Raw genomic sequence first — 23,152 nt, forward strand, 5'->3', positions numbered from 1 at the left:
GAGGCAAGCTTTTCTTACCCACATTTGAATTCCCTGTTGAATTATTTGCATGTTACCTTACTGAGTTTGAATTCATATTTTCAAATGTTTCTAGTGTGTAAATGTGAGTAGTGTTGAGTAGGTTTCACTATTGATTTTCACAATGTGGAAGGATGGCAAGTTACCTGTGATGATTATTCCCCTTGCCACCTTCACATTTTTTCTGTTGGTATCATCATCATTGACGTATGAAAGTTGATATATTAATTCTACATATTCACTACATGGGATTTATTTTTTTTCTTTTTCTGTGGGCTGGAGCTCGTTTCCCGGAGTCATTTACACTACGGTCACCAATGCCCTTTCTTAATTGACAAAGATCAAGGGAGCCATACCTGGCTAAATAAGTTAATTGGCTCCAAGAAGAAAGCCTTCTGTGATCACAGTGCCATCAACCGTCACAGACCATCTCAAATATATGCTACACATTAATGGCAAAAAGCATTGCTTTCAGACACTGATTTCTATCGCTTAATCTGCCTTTGGGATAAAATAAGTAGCTTGTCCATAAAACAACAGTACAACACTGGCTAATGCTGCTTTGTTTGCGTTTTTCCCCAGACAGGGCTACAGTATGTGCTATTTATACACAGTATCAGTTTTCATTAAGTGAAAGACTATTGACCTTTAGTATTATCAGGGCCACGTGGATTTAGGCCAACAGTTTCATATCTAAATATTTGCACTTTGACTAATAGTAGTTGGAGCTTTGTTCCAATGCTACTTAAGCAAAGAGCATGCTTCCTTGATAGCTCAGCTGGTAAAAAATCCGCCTGCAATGCAGGAGACCCCAGTTTGATTCCTGGGTCAGGAAGATCCCCTGGAGAAGGGATAGGCTACCCATTGCAATAATCTTGGGCTTCCCTGGTGGCTCAGGTGGTAAAGAATCTGCCTGCAATGTGGGAGACCTGGGTTTGATCCCTGGGTTGGGAAGGTCCCCTGGAGAAGGGAATGGCAACTCACTCTAGTATTCTTGCCTGGAGAATTCCCCAGACATGGGGTCACAAAGAGTTGGACACAACTGAGTGACTTTCATAATTTTTTTAAATTCCTAATCTCTTTCTTTCAGATACCTGAAATATTCATCAATCCTTTGAAAGCAGGCATAAATAGAATCCACCAATGAAGTTTACTGTTACCCCTTTTTGAGAGGTTACAATCTAGCTCCTGACCTCTCAATATATGTGGGTGCTCCCTTTCACAAACACACATCTGAGTATGTACATTCACATCTATCTTAACTGCCTTAAAGAAGGGTATAGTTGCTATAAATTTTTACAACACATATTAACACAATGCATAGGTAAGTCAAATACAAGTGTTTAGAATGGATGGTAGAAAGATGTTTACAATTATAATATTCTATAAGTGTTTCTTCTAGACAAAAGAGTCACCTTTAAGAATAAGTTTTTGATAAATTGTGAGATGTATTTCCAGACTTGGTCTTAGCCAAAAGGCCAAGAAGAAGTGATAATAAAATGTATTTTCAGTGGTAAGAAGTTCAACCCACCTTTTCTACCAGTTTTTAAGATAACAGTGGCAATACATTGCTGAGTTATGGTGGGCAGGTTCTTTTTAGTTCAACAAAGGGATGATAATAATTGTTATGGGGACCTCTCTGGCAGTCCAGTGGTTAAGCCTTCAGGCTTCCACTGCAGAAGGTCATGGGCTTAATCTCTGTTTGGGGAACTAAGATCCCACATGCCACATGATGTGGTCAAAAACTTTTTATAAATAAAAAAAATAATTTTTATGAAAGCTAGTGAACTGGGCATTTTTGAAAGATGGTTGTCCCCCTACTAAAGGAGGTTGCATGAAAATAAACTTCAGTTATTTCATCTCGATTGATGGTATTTGTTTAGTATCTGCTAAGTGTCACTTCTGAGTGATAAAATGTGATTCAGAGAGATTATTTGTCAGAGTAATACAAAGCTTTCTAGTATGTTAAAACTAGTATAAAATCTTCTGAAATAACTATTTTCCTAAGTGTTTTTCTGAAAAAGATTTTTCTGAAAAAACTATCTTTTTTTTTTTCATTATACTTAAGTTACAGATGAGAAAACTGTGGCTAGAAGGTAAATGAATTACTCCCAAATAGTTGATTTAATCATTGATCTCTGTCTGACTCCAGAGATGGCACTTCTGTTTTTGGAAGTATATATTTTTATTAAGAAAATATTTTTTACTAAGAAAAACTAGTGTATTATATCCTATTTAATAAAGCATAATTATCCTCTAAATTTTATATTTAAAGTGGCAAATTAAATAAAAAATTAAAATTGAGCTCAAAAAAAAAAAAATTGAGTTCCAGAGATGGTACTTCCAAACACCAGAGAAGGGAGGAGTAGTAAGATCAGAGTGTATTGAAGAGAGATTCATGCATTAGAATCTAGGAAATGCAGAATTATTGGGCATCAGTAAGAGTGAGGACAGGGTCAGGTCTAGAGACTCCCTACTCTATAATACTATTTCTGTCAAGTTTCTCATCTTCATCCTTCCCTTCAGAGCTGTCATCTCCACCCTTCTCTCCACTCCTTCCTCATCTTGCATGTAGACTTTCTGACCATTCTTATCTCAGGTGAAATCTTGGAGCACCTGCACCCACAGTCACTTTCTTCCCTTCTCAGATAGTCTATTTCCAAGTATCAAGCAAGAAATCTCCTATGTCCAGCTCATCGTTTAATCTTACATATGACTGGACAAATTTACAAGACTTCACTTTGGGTCAAGGATCAACCTTTGGCCTAAAAAGCTCTGGCCAGAAGGTCTGAGCCAATTGAAAGGAGTATCTTCTGCTGAGGGGAGTTTCACAGTCTGGAGAGTGACATGAAAATCAGGATACAAATTCAAATCACAACCAGTAGTTCCAGGAAAAAAAGAGTGATGGGACTGGGCTGGCTACTGATTCTTTGGGGGAAAAAAAAAAAGAAAAATTGGAAAAAGGGAGGGAGAGCCATTCTTCAATTACTTGAGTGAAACTCAAGTAAACTCTTGGGCATTCCTTCTATGTTTGAATTCCCTACCTTTGCTCCAGAAAGAAGGGAAGTCCAAAGAAAGATATTAAAAAAAAAAAAAAGAAAGAAAACAAGACAAAATCTCCTGCCATAAGTAATCACTTCCAAATATTGACTTTTTAAGCCCAAGTTTTATTTCCCTGTGGAATGACTGCATAACACACAGCTTGGGAGACATTTCCTCCCACTACCCATTCAAAATAAGCAGTAACACTCATCTAGAATTGCACCATCCTGCTCATTTCAGGATCCCCAACACATATGACAATCACAAGCATACTTTAGATAGAGGCACCCGTTTCTCCCAGTGACCTATCACTTGCAGTGCCAAGGACTTGGCCCAGGCACAGAGTTTGCTGTGTCCTTGACAAAGAGGAGAGAGAAAGTGGCAGAAGCAGATTTAGGAGTAACAAAATTTCACCTGAAAATAGGAGCTTCTTTTCTTTGTTCCCATTTGACAACTTCCAGGCTATATTAAATGCAGGATAACATTATATTGGAAACACAAGGCATCTAGGCTTTTGGCCAAAAATGTAGGGAAAAAATTAGCAAGCCTAATATTTCATGGAAAATTCTTGGCATATATAATATTTTAATAAAGCTTAGTTACATGTGCCAATAAGGCATAGAGATGACAGAATGATTTATGATTTAAATATCATATAATCACTGTAGCATCTAGTACTGTCTTGTATCAGACAACATGAGAGAAGAAAATTCCTGGGGGCAAAGGAGAGCGAAGAAATGCAAAATCAGTGCAGATATCAGTAGAGTGCATATGGCATAAACCATCTCATTAAAAATCTGATGAAAGATAATAATAGCTAACACATACTAAGAGGATATGAGCTTTATAAGTATGCTCTCATTTAATCTTGACAAAAATTCTATGAAGTAAGCATTATTACCTCCATTTTACAATTGAGATCCAGATTGGCCAATGTGCCAAAGGTTTAGCTGAATTGAGATGCAAACTCAGGCAATCTGATTTCCAAGCTCATGCTCATAGCCATGTGCTATACTAGACTACTGATGTAATTAGTGAATGAGTTCACTTCTCTTGGGATTAAATGATTTCTATGATATGTGATCTATGATAACAAGGAATTATGTCAGTCTGTGTAGAATATATTGAAAAAAAGGAACGCATGTAAGAATTAAAGATTTTAAAATTTAAAAAATAAAAAAATAAATTAAAAAAAAAAAAGAAAAGAAAAAAAGGAACTGGGCCAAGAATTAAAAGACGTGAGTTCTAGTCTTGGTCTGATCACACATTGAATGTATGGCCTTGGACTTCTCATTGAAAGCCTGAGTCTCCATTTCCTCATTTGCAAAAAGGAAAAAAAAAAAAACAAGAAAGCACGATAACAACTGCCTGCTTGCGTCACTGAGTTTTTGTGAAGCTCAAATTATATGATTTTGAAAAAAGTGTATAATTTGAAAAGCACGTTCTGATATGAAATATTAACATTGAGGACTCACTACATATATCACATCTTAGTAGTATTATAGGGATTCCCTGGAGGCTCAGACAGTAAATAATTCACCTACAATATGGGAAACCTGGGTTTGATCCCTGGATTGGGAAGATCTTCTGGAGGAGGGCATAGCAACCCAGTCCAGTATTCTTGCCTGGAGAATCCCCATGGACAGAGGAGCCTGGCAGGCTGCAGTCCATGGGGTTGCAAAGAGTTGGACATGACTGAACAACTAAGCACAATAATATTATAAGGGGTTTTTTAAGTCAGAAAATAAACTTTTTCTGAAAGTTTAAAATTTGATACGATTTTTAAAATTTTGATATGATTCCAGCTTTACAATCTTCAGATCATATATTCAAGCTGAAATATTATATAAAAATGGCTCCAGAATATTGAAACCCTTGGAATTCTGGAAAGGGCAAATGCAAAATCAGTCTGCTGAGATTCAACCTAGATCTCCTGGGAAGGATGGATAAAATCAGATTAACTCCCATTCAAAATTAAAATCACCAGGATAAGAATCAAGAGACACAACAAATAATGATATTAGCACAAAAACTAGAAAAAAATAAAATGATCTATAAGATATTAAAAACATGTATGTTTTTCCAAAAAAGATGTGAAAATGTGCTCAATATAATTTTTCATCAGAAATGCAAATAAAAGAACAGCTACCTACCCACTAAAATGATTAAAACCACGAAGACTAACAATACCAAGTGTTGGTGAAGGTGGAACTGTCACATGCTGTTATTAGAGCATAAATGGCAAAACCAATATGGAAAACTGGCTGTTTCTACTAAGGCTAAAAATATGCGGCTCTGCCAGGACTCAACATTTCCACTTCTGGGCACATATCCAAGAGAAATGAGTGCTTATGTCCACAAAAAGACTTGTACAGAAATGTTAAGAGCAGCTTTATTCCTAAGAGTGAAAAGAAAACAAAAACAGCCCAAATCCCTGACAACGGGAAGATGGATGAATAAATGGTGGCTAATCCACACCAGGAAATAACTATTCCTGGTATATGGAACAACATGGCCAAAACTGGCAAATATAATGCTGAGTGAAAGGACGCAGGTACTGAAGAGTATCTTTATATGTGATTCCACAAGAGTGTCCTTCTATATGATTCCATGTATACCAAGCTAAGCAACAAGCAAAACAAACTGATAATAAAATAAGCCATAACACAGTGAGCTCTGGTGGGGATCAATCACAATCTGGAAAGGGGCAAAGGAAATTTTCTAGAGTGATAAATATGTTTTATGGTTGGTCTGTAATCTGTGTGGCAGTTACATAGTTGTATACATAGGTTTTTTGGTTTTTAATATTACATCTTCTTATTCTAGTCTATAGATCCCTGAGGCCGCGCTCATTTTTTCCGCCTCTGTTCTCATCTTTTAAGTAATGTTACTTGTTTATTTCTGGCTCTGCTGGGTCTTCACTGCTGCTCAGGCTTTCCCTTAGCTGTGGCGAGTGGGGCCTACTTTTAGTTGCTGCATGGGTTTCTCACTGTAGTGGCTTCTCTCGTTGCGGAGCACAGGCTCTAGGTGTGTGGACCTCAGCAGCACGTAGGCTCAGTAGCTGCAGCTCTGGGCTCGTGAGCTCAGGCTCAGTAGTTGTGGTGCAGGGGCTCTGCTGCTCTGTGGCATGTGGGATTTTCCCTGATCAGGGATCGAACCCAGGCCTCCTGCATGGGCAGACAGATTTCTTAACACTAAGCTACCAAGGAAACCCTACAAAGGTTTTTTAAAGGTAAGAAAAAGAGCAAATTAATTTAAAATAATCAAACAGGGACCTTCTAGAAAAGAAAAAAGCTATTAAAATTAGCAATTCAATGGAGAGGTTAAACAGCAATTAAGTTTAAGCTATGAGAGACTTCTTTGCACTGGAGACAGATTTAGAATGTAGCACAGAAAAAAACTGATAGAAAATAAAAACACTGAAATGTATAAAACTAGTTACCAGTAGGAAGAGGGAAGGGGGTAGGGGATGAAGAGATACAACTATTATGTATAAAATAAGCTACAGTATATTGTACAATACAGAGAACATAGCAAATACAATAACTATAAACAGGGTATAACCTTCAAAAATTGTGAATCAACATATTATATGTGCATGCGTGCTAAGTCACTCCAATCGTGTTCAACTCTGCAACCCCGTGGACTGTAGCCCACCAGGCTCCTCTGTCCATGGGATTCTCCAGGCAACAATACTGGAGTGGGTTGCCATGCCCTCCTCCAGGGGATCTTCCCCCAGGGATCGAATCTATGTCTCTTATGTCTCCTGCTTTGGCAGGTGGGTTCTTTACCACTAGCACCACCTGGAAAGCCCCCTATATTGTACACCTGTAACATATAATATTGTACAGCAAATATATGTCAATTAAAAAAAAAAAACACTGAAATGATATGGAGGATAGATTTAGAAGGTCTGAAAGAAAGATTCCAGAGGGAAAAACTGAGCATGAAGAGGACTCAGAGAGCCAAGAACTATTGCTAAAAAATTTGGACTCAGATGATTTCAGGAAGTACCTAATCCCTATTCTATTTAAACTATTACCATCCATAGAGAAGGGATATGCATCAATTCTTTCTACACTCATAACATGTATCCAAAATCAGGCAGAGATAACACAGAAAGAATAATACTGACTCACTTAAAGCTATCAATGCAATTATCCTAAGTATATATCAGGAAAACACCCCAGTATTATATTAAAATAATAACTTACCATGAAAAAGTGAAGTTTATCACAGGAATGTAAAAATAATATGACTTTTTTAACCTGGTAACTTAATTCATCCTATTAACTGGCCAAGGAAGAAAAAAAAAGGTCACTTTGGTATATGCTATAAAGGCCTCTTATGTAATTCTTCATTCCTTTTTTATTTTAAAAATATAGAAAAGTTAGACTTCTCTCATGCTACAGTGGATAAGAATCCTCCTGCCAATGCAGGGGACAGGGGTTCGATCCCTGGTCCAGGAAGACTCCACATGCCACAGAGCGACTGAGCCCGTTCGCAACAACTACGGAAGTCCACACACCTGGAGCCTGTGCTCCACGACAAGAGAAACCACTGTAAATGAGAAGGTCATGCACTGCAATGAAGAGTAGCCCTCACTCACCACAACTCAAGAAAGCTAGCACACAGTAATGAAAACCCAGTGCGGCCAAAACAAAAAAAAGCTTTAAAAGAAACACAGAAAGGTAGAAAAAACACACTACCTCAAAATAATAACCATGTGAACTATATATTCTGGAAGCATTTTCTCAAAATCATTAAAAAGAAAAGCATGCCTATTAGCATCATTATTATTATTATTATTATTGATCTGAAAAGCATGCCTATTAGCATCATTATTATTATTATTATTATTGATCTGAAAATACCAACAAATGCAGGTTAAGAAAAAATACACAAATTAAAAATTAAATACTAATTAAAGAAGTAGCATGAAAGTTATATTTTAGAAAATATTATGTTTTAAGTGTAATTATCCTGTGCTAAATCCTTTTACACACTTGCCTCATTTAATATAAAACTCTTGAGAGGCAGATATTAGTGTCTTCACTGTACACATGTATATTACATGTGTCTTCCACAGTTTCTCAGTTTAAAGAAAAAGAGACGACTCAACTGCATAATAAATTTCTGTAGATTTACAGAGAGGAGAGCATTTTATTATCCCATTTATTTTAACAATAAAAGAGGGAATTTGACATTTTAAATTAGCAACAAATACCAAATATTTCATTCTAATTTGAACCTGTTTAGAAGAACAACCTCGTGAAAGCTTTTCTGGCATAGGTCATTTTTATTTAAAGGAAAATTCAGGTTATTTAACAGCAGAAAAAATCCTGGTAAATGATCACTGGGACCAATGAGTCTACATGTCACTTTAAAACGTTCAACTTCTAAAAAGCCCTTCTGCAGCAGGCATTTTTGAAAGGTGGCAGTAAGGAGTACCCTCCTGAGAGAGTTCTGGAAAATATCAGGTTCCCCTTTCCAAGAACTGCATGAGTCACTGATTTTTCAAAACATACTGACGTGAAAGCTTAGCAATGGATCAAGACATTGTTGGGAACTGCTGTCTCCCTAAGAGCTTCGGAAAAGCCTATAGCAAGACAGGCCTGAGGCTTCTGCAAACTTGCCTGTCTTTGGCATGAGAATATCACAGCAAAGTTTCACAGCTTGCAGTAACAATGACAGCGTCTATTCTCCATCTTCTCTTAGAAAATGCTAGTACCAGCTTCATTTAGTACTAGCATTTTTTACCCTACCAGTAGAAAATAATTACCATGGGGAAGCTCTACTTAACTGATGAAACCACTTTTCTCTTGGAGACACTATTACAGTAAACCAGACATGCTGATTTCTTGGGTCTCTATTTTATTACCAGTATCTTGGCTGACTCCCTTTCAGTCCTGTGTCTTGATTAAATTCAAGAGTTGAGGACATGCCAGTATAAGTGCTGGGTAGTTGGGATTCTGAAGGTTGGTGGGGGTCTCAAAAACAATACTCGAATTGACCTTTATTAAGTGCTTACAACAGATCGGTCACTAAGTGCTTTGTATGGATTGTGTCATCTCGTTCTCATAATCATTCTATGAGTTTCTTAAACCTAAGTGGGCAATAGATTATTCCCGGGGCATTCTTAAATGTGCCTCATTAGAAGTGTTTATACCATCTCATGAAAGATATTTCAATCTAGGAGCCAAAAATTATCTTATTCTATCTTTCCTTCATAAAAGCTTGGAGGAGCCTAAAATAAGGTAACCATGTGTCTCTCATGTAGTTGGATCACAGATTAACAATCCTCACTTGGAGATATTGTTCATGAAAAAGGGTTTAGGATTATGGAGCAGATGTTTTAGGGCTTCTGTGGCGGCTCAGATGGTAAAGAATCTGCCTGCAATGTGGGAGACCCGGGTTTGATCCCTGGGTCAGGAAGATCCCTGGAGAAGGAAGTGACAACCCACTCCGGTATTCTTGCCTGGAGAATCCCATGGACAGAGGAGCCTGGCAAGCTACAGTGGTAAAGAACCCGCCTGCCAATGCAGGTGACATAAGGGACATGGGTTTGATTCCTGGGTCAGGAAGATCTCCTGGAGGAAGGAATGCCTACCCACTCCAGTATTCTTGCCTGGGAAATCCCATAGACAGAGGAGACGGGAGGGCTAGAGTCCATAGGATGGCAAAGAGTTGGACATGACTGACGTGACTTAGCACGCACACACACAAAGAGGTCTTTTCTGAACTCTATGTAAAATTGCCCATCTCTGGCCCCAGTTACTCTCGTTCCTTTTCCTGCTTTACTCTGTTTATAAATTTCAACACCACTGATAATTATAGAATGTATTACTTGTCTACTTGTTTGCTAACACCTTCCTCTCGAAGAATGCATTGGAGCGGAGCCAGGGCTTTGTTTTGTTCACCTGGTTGTACATTAAGATAGTCATTGTTATGAATGCCCCCTTCCTGGCTCACAGATTCACACCTGTGAGCTGGCAGAAGTTTGAGGTGTTGCACATACAAGCCGCATGGAAATTTTTTTTTCACTGATGACTCTAATCGATATCATTGAAGAAATGGGTAATCTAATTTGGAGAGTGAGGTTCTTTTGCACATAATAGATATATATCTCACAAAGAAATGTTCTCTGAAATCATTGGAACAGATAAGTACCAAGGGTTATATTGTCATTCCCATTTCATGATAACTCTAAAAAAGTGAGTGTATAACATGTTGTTTTGATTACTAGTTTATGTAACAGTTTTTGCTAAGTTGATTCCAAAGCAATATGTTCCAAAGTGGTTTATATGAGGACACTAATAAGCAGCAGATCAAGCAAATAGACGAACTGTTATTTGGGCTGCTAACATGAATCGTTTCCATTGTCATTTTGAAGACTCTCCAAATTCTAAAATCTAATAAGGCTCAGACAAACCAAGAGTTCTAAATTCACAACTCAAATCAAAGGCAAAGTCATCAAATGCAAGGCCTTTACCCTTTACCTGAGATAAGAGGGAGGTTCAAGAGGGAGGGGACATATGTATATCTATGGCTGATTCTGGAGAAGGCAATGGCACCCCAATGGCTGATTCATGCTAAGGTTTGACAGAAAACAAAATTCTGTAAAGCAATTATCCTTCAATTAAAAAATAAATAAAATTTTTAAAAGGATCCTTTCAAGGACTTCTCTGATTTGCATTTGATAATCAAAACAGCAGACAAATGGGGAAAACATCAGCCTTTCTTGTTTGAAGTCACCCAACCAACTCTGTTTCTTAGGAGAATGAGAACTGCAGAAATCTTTTTATCTTCAAATAAAATGCACATAAAGTCTAAAAGGAATCTAACAGATGCTTACTTATAAGTGAATAGATATCCTTAAATTGTTTCCCGATTACTCTGGGATGTACCATGAGCAGATTCTTACTGGATTCCTAAAGTCAAGAAAATCATAAAATTTAAAGTTAGCTCTGTTCATTAGAGGTCTCCTCTGGGAGTGATGCACAAATCAGTCTTCACTCTTAAAAAAACAATTAAGACATTATAGAACAGTTAAGAAAATTTTAAGTGGATGACAGCAAGAGTGATTAAATAAACAGACCAATAAAATAAGCCTGAAGTAGTAAATATGTTCTTGAAAAATTGATTTCCTTCACAAATTTCTCAGAAGTAACTTTAAATGTTCATTATTTGGCCTATAATATGAGAAAAAGGGGATCATAGAGGGAAGAACTAGAATCAATTAATAATAGATATTTATTTAGCAGCTACTTGTATCCACAAAGATCTCTGGGGATACAGATATATCTCCATTAGGTTCAAAAGTTGTCAAGAGAAACATAGTCGGCAAATGCCAAGTTTAAACAAGTTTCATATGTAAACAAATGTAAGTGCTGGGGACCTGGAGAAGTGAGGAGTTGCTGAGGAAGGAGGGGTTTGAAAGGAAGAGAAGGAAAAAATAAAGAAAGAAGGGAGAGATGATAAGTAATGAAATCTTTGCAGACAGATATGGCCCCAAACTTCAAGGAGGGCTTCCCAGGTGGCTCAATTGTAAAGAATAAGCTTGTCAATGCAGGAGACGCAGGTTTGATTCCTGGGTGGGATAAATTCCCTAGAGAGGGATATGGCAACCCACTCCAATATCCTTGCCTGGAGAATCCCATGCACAGAAGAGCCTGGCGGGCTACAGTCCATGGGGTTGAAAAAGAGTCAGACTCAACTTAGTGACTGAACAATGACAACAATAAAGACTTCAAGGAGACCCCCAAACTTCAGATTACCTATATGGGCTATGAGAAATGGATGTAAATATACAAAGAAAGAAAGATGAGAGTTAGAGTAAGTGTAAGACAGAGAGAACACATTGTTGAGAGTTGTGTTTTGTATTCCTTCTTTCCTTCATTTGAAGAGTATTTGTTGAGTACCCATTTCCAGGAGCTAGGAACAATTCCAGACACTGGGTCTGTGGTATTACCAACAAACTGTGTGTCCTCATGCAGCTTCCATTCAGTGCAGAAAAATTAGTTAAAGGAAAAAAAACATAAAGCTTTGGTTTAAAAAATGTCAGGAAGGAAAGAGAAAAGAAAAAGAAAGCCTGTGATGCTTTTATAGTACACATTCTCCATCTGGATGGCCGCTATTTGTTTTTAGGCATATTATTGCCAAAACTTTACTTATCAGTTTCTTAAAATTAATCTTTATTATGTGTATTCTTAGTGCTCTTATATTGAATTAATTTGAAGCACTGACTACTAAGAAGTAGGGTACAGAGTTTATCATTCCAAAACAAGTCAAAACTTGAAACTGCATATTTGGAAGAATTACATCTCACTAGGAAAAAAAAACTGAATTCTAAATATGATTATTATCACAAAAGACCAGAATTTCCATAACATTCCAATATGGATTTGTGGCCAATCTTGTAATTCTCCTCAACAGTTCATCATTTCCCATTCAATTTCCCTACTATTTCTCTCTCATCACAATGTCACAGTCCTCTGTGACTTTACCCTCCAAATATTGACTCTGTAGCTTTCCTTTTGTGTACATTTGTATATTGTCTACTAACATTACTTATTAGCCCTAGACCTCACTCCTTCTCTAATTAACACAAGAGTTTCCAGTGTCCCCTCCTGCCGATGACAGAATGTTGGAGCCTGAAAGCACTCTACCTAGAAATGCAGCCTTCAAAGCCATCTTGGCCTCTTGTTCCTGATCAACCCTCCTAAAGCAGGCACTTCTGGTGTTCTCTAATCAGATTCCTTCCATGGCTTACCACTACCTCCTAAAGACTGTCCAGACTTCTTTTTTTGAGCATTTAAGGCTCTCTGGTTTTTTGGTTTTTGTGGGGTGTTTTTTTAGGTACCAACATGGTTTTCAACCTTACCTTTCCCATTCATTGACTCAAAATTATTCTTTGAGCCCCTCTAACATTTAAGCTGTGCTTGAAGGTTGAGTCACAGCCCTGCTCTCTAGCAGCCCTCAGTTTCATGGACTGCAGGGAAGAGTGGAGAGGGCATGGGACAAGGACAGGGATAACTCCTTAAGTGTTCAGAGTGGTGGTGAGAGAGATTGTTCAGGGAGCACTGGACCCATGCATTCAACCCCGCTCTTTTGCCTACCTTGCCGCATCAATGCTGATTAGTTTGTTACTAAAACATGGCTCTTCCAGTGAGTCAACTCTGAGTGAACTCCCGGAGTTGGTGATGGACAGGGAGGCCTGGCATGCTGCGATTCATGGGGTCGCAAAGAGTCGGACACGACTGAGCGACTGAACTGAACTGAACTGAACCGAAAACATGGCTCACTCTTGTCAATGCTCCCTCACACTCTTCCTTCCTGAGAAAAGTGGAATATCTTTTCTCAGTTTTGCTCCAAACCCAAATATATCTTGGTCTTTCAAAGACTAGTGATCATGTCCTACTCTTTTCGGCCCCATGGACTGTAGCTCGCCAGGCTCCCTGTCCATTGGGGTTCTCCAGGCAATTATACTGGAGTGGGTTGCCATGCCCTTCTCCAGGGTATCTTCCCAACCCAGGGATCAAACCAGTGTTTCCTGCACTGCTGGCAGATTCTTTACTGCCGAGTCACTGAGGAAGCCCCTCAGACTAGATCAGATGCCAAATAATCTATGCTGATTTATTTCCTTAGTCTTCTAGTCTTAATATAGCTTGATTAGTTCTATTTCCACTCGCATTCTAATTACATCCTTACTAGTATTAGAGTTTATTATCAAACCCATGTCTCTTACTACAACTGTATCTCTTAAGAACAGCAACTGTGATTATATCATATATATATATATATATCCCTTGCCCAAATAGGTATTTGATGAATGTTATCCCAGCTAAAATAACAGGGAATAAATTGTACACCAAACAATTACAAAATGCAATAATGAGGGGATTAACTGTACAGTTGGATCCCCACATTTGTAGTAAAACTACTACACAAATTACTGTAAAAATTCACAACAGTGGAGAACAGAGCTACCACTAATAGACTAGGATCCCCAGGCTTGAAGGGGTTAAGCAGGTCTATCCACGAGAAGGAAAAAACGATTCTTCATTTGCCTTCATTAAAGACTAATTTTAGGTCTCTTGGTAATTAAATGAACACATTGTTTATGCTCCATACTGCTTTCTGCTCTGAGTCTTGGAAAATACATGAAATTTCCAAGAATTAAAGTTTCCATTAACACAAGTGCCAAATCAGGAGGCCTGACCTGTGGGAGAAAGCACATTTGTCTTTGCTGGCTCCTTTTCAAAAAGCTATAGAAAGACATTTACTATATAACCTTTCTTGTGCACAGTTGCTCTGTTCTATCATCCAGGGCATCTACACAAGAGGGAGAAGCTGCAACATTTCAGAAAGCCACCAATTACTAAAGAGGACGGTTTGAGTTCTAAAGTGTTGACAGCAGTCCCTGTTCGGGATAAAAATTTTTTTATTGGAAGAGACTTTGAGTGGGTTTTTTCTTCTTCTACTTTTTTCTTTTTGCTCGCAGTTGTGTGTGTGTGTGTGTGTGTGTGTGATTCCCTGAGAACCAGCTTTGGCTGGTGAAGAAATATACAAATTGGGTTTCAGAACATCTTCTACTTCGGAACGTCTTCTACCAGACGGAAATTTAATGTAAATAATCACATGTACACATAGCCTGGACGCCTCTGAAGAATATTTGCTGATCTCTTTTTTTTAATTTATTTATTTTTACTTTACAATATTGTATTGGTTTTGCCATACATCAACATGAATCTGCCAGATGTATAGAACAGTATTTGCTGATCTCTATCTCTGGGTTTACTTGCTCTGAAGTAGCACAGTTACCCACCCAGGTTAAAAAAAAAAAATCTCTTTACGTCAATGCACTCGAACTCTAAGTTCTCTCCTCTGAGCTGGGAGCCTTTCAAATTCATGCTGGCGGCAGGGGGTCTCGGCTACTGGGGAAAGAGCCCCGCCCACCCCGCCGCCCCTCCCCCCAGGCTGGTTCCCTAACTCCCCCGGATTCGCCTCCCCCCGTCACCCCCTCCCGGCCCCATCTCGGAATTTCGGCTGCCTCAGAGGGCTGGCGCGCGTCAAAGCCCGAACTGGGAGACTGATTTGTGGAGCATCACCCTCAGCTCCTCTCCCCGCAACCCCTCCTCCGCCCCCGGCAGCAGCCCAGGGCTAGAGCTGAGCAGGGGGAGGGGGAAGAGCTACAACCATCCCCCTTCCTCCAGCCCGCCCCAGTGGGTGCAGATTCAATTGCACCTTTTATTACTTTAACTCTTCTCCCTAGGACACGCGGCCCCGGATCGGTCCCTCCGGCAGTCGCAGTTACCGCTCCCGGCGCGGAGATGGGACAGCAAGGGACCTGTCCGCGGCCGGCCGGCGAGTGCGGGGACTTGCGGCCGCCCAGCCAGCGGCCCCGAGTCTGTAAGTTTCAACACTCCTCCGGGGGAGGGGAGAGGGAGGCTGAGCGCGTACCCGCAAAAGATTTAAAAGGTTGACAGCGTCGGAGGGATTTTCGGGGCACATTCTTTTAATGAACTCTTTACGCAGTCGGCAGGCTGTTATCCGGGTTTTTCTTACAGCTTGTATGGTTGATCCCATTGTATTAAAGAAGTTCAAGTTATTACATTATGAGTTCAAATGGGAATTTTTTAAAAAAATGCAACTCATACTTCCTTCAAATGTAAAATACCTCTTCGTAAAATTACATAGCACACTGCTTATTATTTTGTCGAGCTGTTATCTGTACTGTGCAGGAGTGTCCACGGCCTTTTCTTTGCCTACTTCTAAAAATAACAGAAAAAGAATTCCCCCTCTCTACTTTTAATATTGCTACATCACGTGCATAGTTTACTAAAGAGATCGTGATACTAAGCTGGCCTCAGCTGGCCTCGCTGTCGTGGTGCGCTTGGGTTTTTGCAGTAATCTACAGACGCGGGTAATATCAGAATTATCATTAAAGCTGCTGTTTACAGGAAGGCTCCTGACTTTAACTAAGGTTGTGCCCTTAAGTGTTCAAAACGATAAGGACTATTAAAACAGTTCTGGTTCAGACCAAGTAATTTTCCCGAGATCTAAGAACTCAATCACTGTAAGATCATACCTTTAGCTTTGCACGCCATCTGTAAGATACAGACACACCCCTCCATGCAAGGACGGAAAAGTCGAGGAATGGTCGCGGGGGGAGGTGGGGGAGGGGTAGTTCTTAATCTTGGTTTCCCTCCCGCAGGACGGGTCTCGAGGGAAGGAGAGGCAGGTCGCAGACAGGTGCCTAGGCTGGCTATGGTGACGGGACGATGCTGGCCAGGAAGAGCATCATCCCCGAGGAGTATGTGCTGGCGCGCATCGCGGCGGAGAACCTGCGCAAACCGCGCATCCGGGACCGCCTCCCCAAGGCCCGCTTCATCGCCAAGAGCGGGGCCTGCAACCTGGCGCACAAGAACATCCGGGAGCAAGGACGGTTTCTCCAGGACATCTTCACCACCCTGGTGGACCTGAAGTGGCGCCACACCCTGGTCATCTTTACCATGTCGTTCCTCTGCAGCTGGCTGCTCTTCGCCATCATGTGGTGGCTGGTGGCCTTTGCCCACGGGGACATCTATGCTTACATGGAGAAAAGCGGGATGGAGAAAAGTGGCTTGGAGTCCACCGTGTGTGTGACTAACGTCAGGTAAGAAGGCGTCGGGCTGAGGCGGGGTGGAAGACAGTACAGAAAAACAGGTGAAATTGCCCTTTCTGTCTTCTCTCTGTTACTTTGCTGACAGTGAACTAAAGACTTTATTTTAGTATGTTCAGAAGCAAAAAAATAAAAACATAACAAAACAAAAAACGAATCTGATGTATTAAAATTTTGGGGGGGGTGCAGCCTTGGATGAGGAGGCTTTGAAAATGTAGTTTCCATCCCGTGGGCTAGCCTTGAAAATATTATACTGGTTATTTAAAAAGGATTTCACTTAGTGCCTTCCTCAAAAAAAAAAAAAAGCACACATTTAGTTGTCAGTCTGAAAAGCTGCTGTCCATAGTTCCAGTATCCAAAAGGAAATATCTCCGATCAACAAAAAATGTTGTGCAAATGCTAGTAATGTTCCATGACTTCTCTTCCCGTGACATTTTCAGAAATAATGAAAAAAAAAATAGAAAAACACTGGTGAAGAGAGGATCTAAATTTTTTAAAAAAATCCACCAGAAATGAAGTAAATATTAAGCCCTTCTTTATCAAGATGATCTTGAATAGCTGATTGCTTGCTTTAATTCCAAAATTAAAAGTTATGTTAACATTCAGAACTAGAAAAAAGCTAATCTTTGATAGAAATTGGTCTAAATGTTTGACAGAAGAGATTATGTAGAAGTGATTTAACATTGTGGTTTTCTCTAAAAGTTTTAGTAGGATAGGAAGGCAGTTCTTAGATTGCCCTAATTTTTTTTCTTATATCATAAATATTTCAAAGATAAGTGAATTTGGTTTCAGTGATTCTCTTCTCATATTTTCACATGGCCTAAGAACATTTACTTGGGGGTGATTTGTCTCCTAATTTTTTTGTTTAAAGATGGAAAAAGATAACCAATTGCAAAAATATTCACCCTGAAGAGAAATATTTGTAATAATACTAGCAATTTTTCCAGGACATTTTCTGAATAATATCCCAAATTCACATAATTCATAAAACAAAGGAACTTGAACAGGAACCGTTCTGTCAGGAAACTGGACAGAATGAAACCTTTACTGATCCTGAAATGTGAAATTAGCATACTACTGCAAGAAGCAAAAACCCAGACTGTAAACTTGCCCATTCTTCCCTTCTCTGACTAGTTGCGATGCCAGCTTATCAAAATGGGCATGTAATATTTGTCACAGAGATCACATACCACAGGTTTCAGCTCAAATTTTGAGGAGAGAAAGCCAAGTTGAATTGATCCATTGCCTTTACCATCGAGTTAGATATTATTTTCTTGTCTTAAACTTGTCACATACTATTGTCTCAAAGAAAATACAGGTTAAAAACAATGTACGTGATCATCAGTACATGAAATATAAAGGAAACAAAATACTATGTTTAACAGATATGTATAGGCCAGATATGATTATAATATTCCTCTTTAAGAAATTTATTGGCAGTGCTATTGGTGAATCATTTTCCTATAGAGGTACACTTTTAATAAACTTGAAGTAGACACACATAAAATGAGATAAAAGAAACAGACATAATAAACCTTGAAAAATAAATGACAGATTTATTCACAAGATGAATATATTGGCTTTCCTTGTGGAAAAAGTCACTAGGCAATTGATTAAAGATATGTCATTACAAGGGAGATAGTTTCAGTGATTTTGTAAAATAACTTGACAGAGTACTCTGGTTATTAAAAGCTGTTTTACTGCCAGCTTTTATTGTTCAACAAGAGGTGTTTTGAAGTATGTTCATTCCTCTGATGGATTCCTGCTGGTGTGAACATTCAATTCACTGTGAAAAATAGTGTTGCAGATACAATGAAACAAACTTGATTTTAGCAGTGTGACAATTTTAGCATTTTATTTATTCATTTCTCATTAGATGATTATCTAAACATTTTTAAACTTTTCATTGAAATATAGTTGATTTAACTTTAGCATTTTAAATTTTACTTCTTACCTAAAAAATATTATTGAACATCTTTTAATGTTAAAAATCTTACTGGTTTTATTTTAACATTGTGGTACTATGTATACTTCAGTGCAATGTAAATTTTAATCGTAACCAACTGTACATAATACTTTTTCACCAAAAAAAGTAGAAACAGAAAAATTTCTATCTTTTTCCCAAAGGATATTTAATACATGACTAATAATATGTCTAATTTTTTTTGCATTTCCTTTCCTTTCATAAGTTCAATGTCCCACCTTGTCATCAAAACTGAAGATAACTTATTATAATGAAGATTTTCTAGTGTATCCAAATAATATTTAACATTCTCCTTCTAGGCTGGTTCACCTTCCCTTTCATGTAGATGACTTTCTAACATGAGTCAGAAAGTAAACCAACATATTTCTTCTTCTTATTCAGCCTAACTTCCTCTGTAGCAGAACAAACCAGAAGCTAAAAACACTCATCTCTTGAGGTTGTTTAGCACAACAGGTGTTCATTAAAAGGCTGAGTCTTGCACCATATAATGTTTGGAAGCAAGTTCTTTCATAAATAAATAACATACACAAATGACATATGAATAGTCTCTTAAGCCAATAAAATGAAACATCTGGGCATATTCATCATTACACTGCTCCCTGAAGCATGTATGTTGCTTAGTTGCTAAGTCATGTCTGACTCTTGTGACCCACACGGACTACAGCCTGTCAGGCTCCCCTGTTCATGGGATTTCCAGGCAAGAATACTGGAATGGCTTGCTGTTTCCTACTTCAGGTTGTTATTTCCTACTTCCTGACCCAGGGATCGAACCTGCATCTGCTGCATTGGCAGACAGATTCTTTACCACTGAGCCACTGGGAAAGCCTGAAGTATGTATACATTATCAGAAATCAGTATTGTATCCGTGCCCCTTCTCTGGGGTCTCTTCTTATTCTTTGCCATAGTTTTGATTTATACAGTATATCTTGTGTGTAGCTAGTGCAAAAAGCAATCGTGGTTTTCCATGAACCTTTTTAGCAACAGAAAGGATAAGAAAGGCACTTTTTCATTTAAAAGTTAAAGGAATCATCTGCGACATCCGTTATGCTTCAATTAAATAAAAAATACAAATCCCTGATTATGAGCCTAGTAGAAAAAAAAAATCATCTTATGTGTGCTTGCTTACCATTCATGGTGCCCCACCAAAATATAGTGTGTATATTCAGAATCCAAATATTTAAACATTTTGCTCGCTCATTGTGTGTGACATTAAGAAACAGCTAATACTTTGACAGTTGACCTATCATCTATAAAATTAGAGAAGTTTGAAATTGGAGTGGAGGGCAGACGTGACTAAGACTGTTTCTATTAAGAAGCCACAGCAGTAAGGGTTATGTACTTAAGTGAATAAATTAAAGACAAAGATGACCAAATGTGGTGCTTCTCAATTAGGGAGATAAATCAGAATTATCTGCCAGCTTTTCGAAAGTCTTGCACAGGTCCACCCTAAACTACCAAATCAGTGTTTACACTGTGATCAGGAAGAGAAGCACAGTTTGAAAAATCTTCCCAAGAAAATCCTGACACATGTTGACCCCTTCCTTGTGTCTCTTTCAGAAACTAGGCCAGAAATGAGAGGATTTGTGCCCTTCTTATGATCTTGACACAGTCACTTAATAATCTTTACCTCAAATCCTTCCTGTAAAAGCATCAGTATTCTCTAGATCACTTAGAGAACAAAGTGAAACAATCAATAAGAAAACGTTTGGTTCCAAATAGCACAACATTCTTTTTTTATTTTAAAATACTAGTATTTTGAAGGACATGTTTTGTACCACTCTTTAGCACTGTGCTTTCTCTATATAAGGTACATAGTGTTCACTAATGAATATGATTTTAAAGGTTGTAAATAATAAAAAGTTCACTCAGGACTCAGTATGTTCCACATAACTTGAGTCACTTAAACACAGCTTGGCAATAAATAATAGACATCGGCTTGAAGGAGTTTAACAAAATAAACTATGCCTTTGTGAAAGTGAAGGTCTTCCCTGATAGCTCAGTTGGTAAAGAATCTGCCTGCAATGCAGGAGACCTGGGTTCGACTCCTCAGTTAGGAAGATCCCCTGGAGAAGGGATGGACTACCCACTTCATATGCTTGGGCTTCCCTTGTGGCTCAGCTGGTAGAGAATCCACCTGCAATGTGGGAGACCTGGGTTCGATTCCTGGGTTGAGAAGATCCCCTGGAGGAGGGAAAGGCTACCCTTTCTAGTATTCTGGCCTGGAGAATTCCATGGTCTATATAGTCTATGGGGTTGCAAAGAGTCGGACACGACTGAGCGACTTGCGCTTTCACTTTTCACTTGTGAAAGTGAAGTGTTTCACAATGATACATGCAGATAAGAGAGAAAATGAACAAGTGCTTGTGTTTAGAATAGGGCATTTGATACATTAAGTTGGCTAGTGTTTCCAAAAGTATTTAATAGCCTTTGGGCATGAACAGGTGAATGGATAAAGAAGATGTAGTACACACACACACACACACACACACACACTGGAATATTACTCGGCCATTAAAAAGAATGAAATAATGCCATTTGCAGCAATGTGGATGGACCTAGAGATTCTCATACTAAGTAAGCCAGACAGAGAAAGACAAATATCATGATATAGCTTATATGTGGAATCTAAAAATATGATACAAATGAACTTCTTTACAAAAGAGAACTAGTTTCACAGATGTAGAAAATTAGGTTATGGTTACCAAAGGGGAAAGGAGGGGAGAGGAATAAATTAGGAGTTTGGGATCAAAATATACATATTACTATATACACAACAGATAACCAACAAGGACCTACTGTATAACATGAACTATACTCAATATTATATAGCCATCTATAAAGGAAAAGAATCTGAAAAAAAACATATATAACTGAATCACTTTGCTCTGTACCAGAAAGTAACACAAAATTGTTAATCCACAATACTTATGAAAAAAATTAGCCTTTGAAAGGAGAACATGAAAAATTCAGCTTCAGTGTTATTTCCTGATTCAAAAATCTGAACTGATGGCACTCTTTTCTGATCTCATTCCTTACAGATCTTTTACCTCTGCCTTCCTCTTCTCCATTGAAGTTCAAGTGACAATTGGATTTGGAGGGAGAATGATGACTGAGGAATGCCCTCTGGCTATCACAGTCCTGATTCTACAGAACATTGTGGGTTTGATCATCAATGCAGTCATGTTGGGCTGCATTTTCATGAAAACAGCCCAAGCTCACCGAAGGGCGGAAACCTTGATTTTCAGCCGCCATGCTGTAATCGCCGTCCGAAATGGCAAACTGTGTTTCATGTTCCGCGTGGGGGACCTAAGGAAAAGCATGATCATCAGTGCCTCTGTGCGCATCCAAGTGGTCAAGAAAACCACGACCCCAGAAGGCGAGGTGGTACCTATTCACCAACTAGACATTCCTGTTGACAACCCACTTGAGAGTAATAACATTTTCCTGGTGGCCCCTCTGATCATCTGCCATGTGATTGACAAGCGCAGCCCCTTGTACGATATCTCGGCCACTGACCTGGCCAACCAAGACCTGGAGGTCATCGTGATTCTAGAAGGAGTGGTCGAAACTACTGGCATTACTACACAAGCTAGAACCTCCTACATCGCTGAGGAGATCCAGTGGGGCCATCGCTTCGTGTCCATCGTGACCGAGGAGGAAGGTGTGTATTCTGTGGATTACTCCAAATTCGGCAACACCGTGAAAGTAGCTGCTCCAAGGTGCAGTGCCCGAGAGCTGGATGAGAAGCCTTCCATCCTTATCCAGACCCTCCAGAAGAGTGAATTGTCCCACCAGAATTCTCTAAGGAAGCGCAATTCCATGAGAAGAAACAATTCCATGAGGAGGAACAATTCCATCCGCCGGAACAATTCTTCCCTCATGGTGCCCAAGGTGCAGTTTATGACTCCCGAGGGAAATCAGAACACTTCCGAATCCTGACAGCAAGACAACCTCCAGGAAGTCTTTGATCCGCTGTTGAAGAGTTTCTGCAGGGCATGGACAGATTGCACTGGAGCTGAAACACAATAATTTGTCCTTGTTTATCTTATTACACTAAATGATATGCATATTCCAACAGCAGCACTTTCTGTGTCAATAAATGGTAACTCACAAGGTGGAGGGTTCCTGTCTTACACTTGCTTCACCCTTGCAATATCACCCTATCACCCTAAGTGATAGGCTTAGGTTATACAGAGGAAATGCTCTCATTTCTGTCCATTTGAAACACAGGAATTACAAGAATAGTAATAGACCTTGAATACAAAAGTGGATCAAGAAATGATACTGCTTGAAATGCTTAATGGGTGACATCACAGATGTCTGTTTCTATGGTTCACCCTGGAAAAGGGATAGAATGGGCAAGAGGACCCCAAACTATGTTTTGCCTACCTCCCTTTCCCTCTCTTTTTAAAACTGCACCAGGTGCAAAGCTTGAGGCAAAAACT

The 23,152-nt window shown here is 39.0% G+C and overlaps 1 protein-coding gene across 1 annotated transcript; it reads left to right on the forward strand.

The window, feature by feature from the left end:
• On the forward strand, positions 15,121–22,822 carry KCNJ8 (potassium voltage-gated channel subfamily J member 8). The gene is made up of 3 exons (XM_005680784.3): positions 15,121–15,471; positions 16,277–16,717; positions 21,746–22,822. The coding sequence occupies exons 2-3, from the start codon at positions 16,344–16,346 to the stop codon at positions 22,644–22,646; spliced, it is 1,275 nt and encodes a 424-aa protein (XP_005680841.1). The 5' UTR covers positions 15,121–15,471; positions 16,277–16,343; the 3' UTR covers positions 22,647–22,822.

This window comes from Capra hircus, chromosome 5 (genome assembly GCF_001704415.2).
Source record: "Capra hircus breed San Clemente chromosome 5, ASM170441v1, whole genome shotgun sequence".
Taxonomy (NCBI): Eukaryota; Metazoa; Chordata; class Mammalia; order Artiodactyla; family Bovidae; genus Capra; species Capra hircus.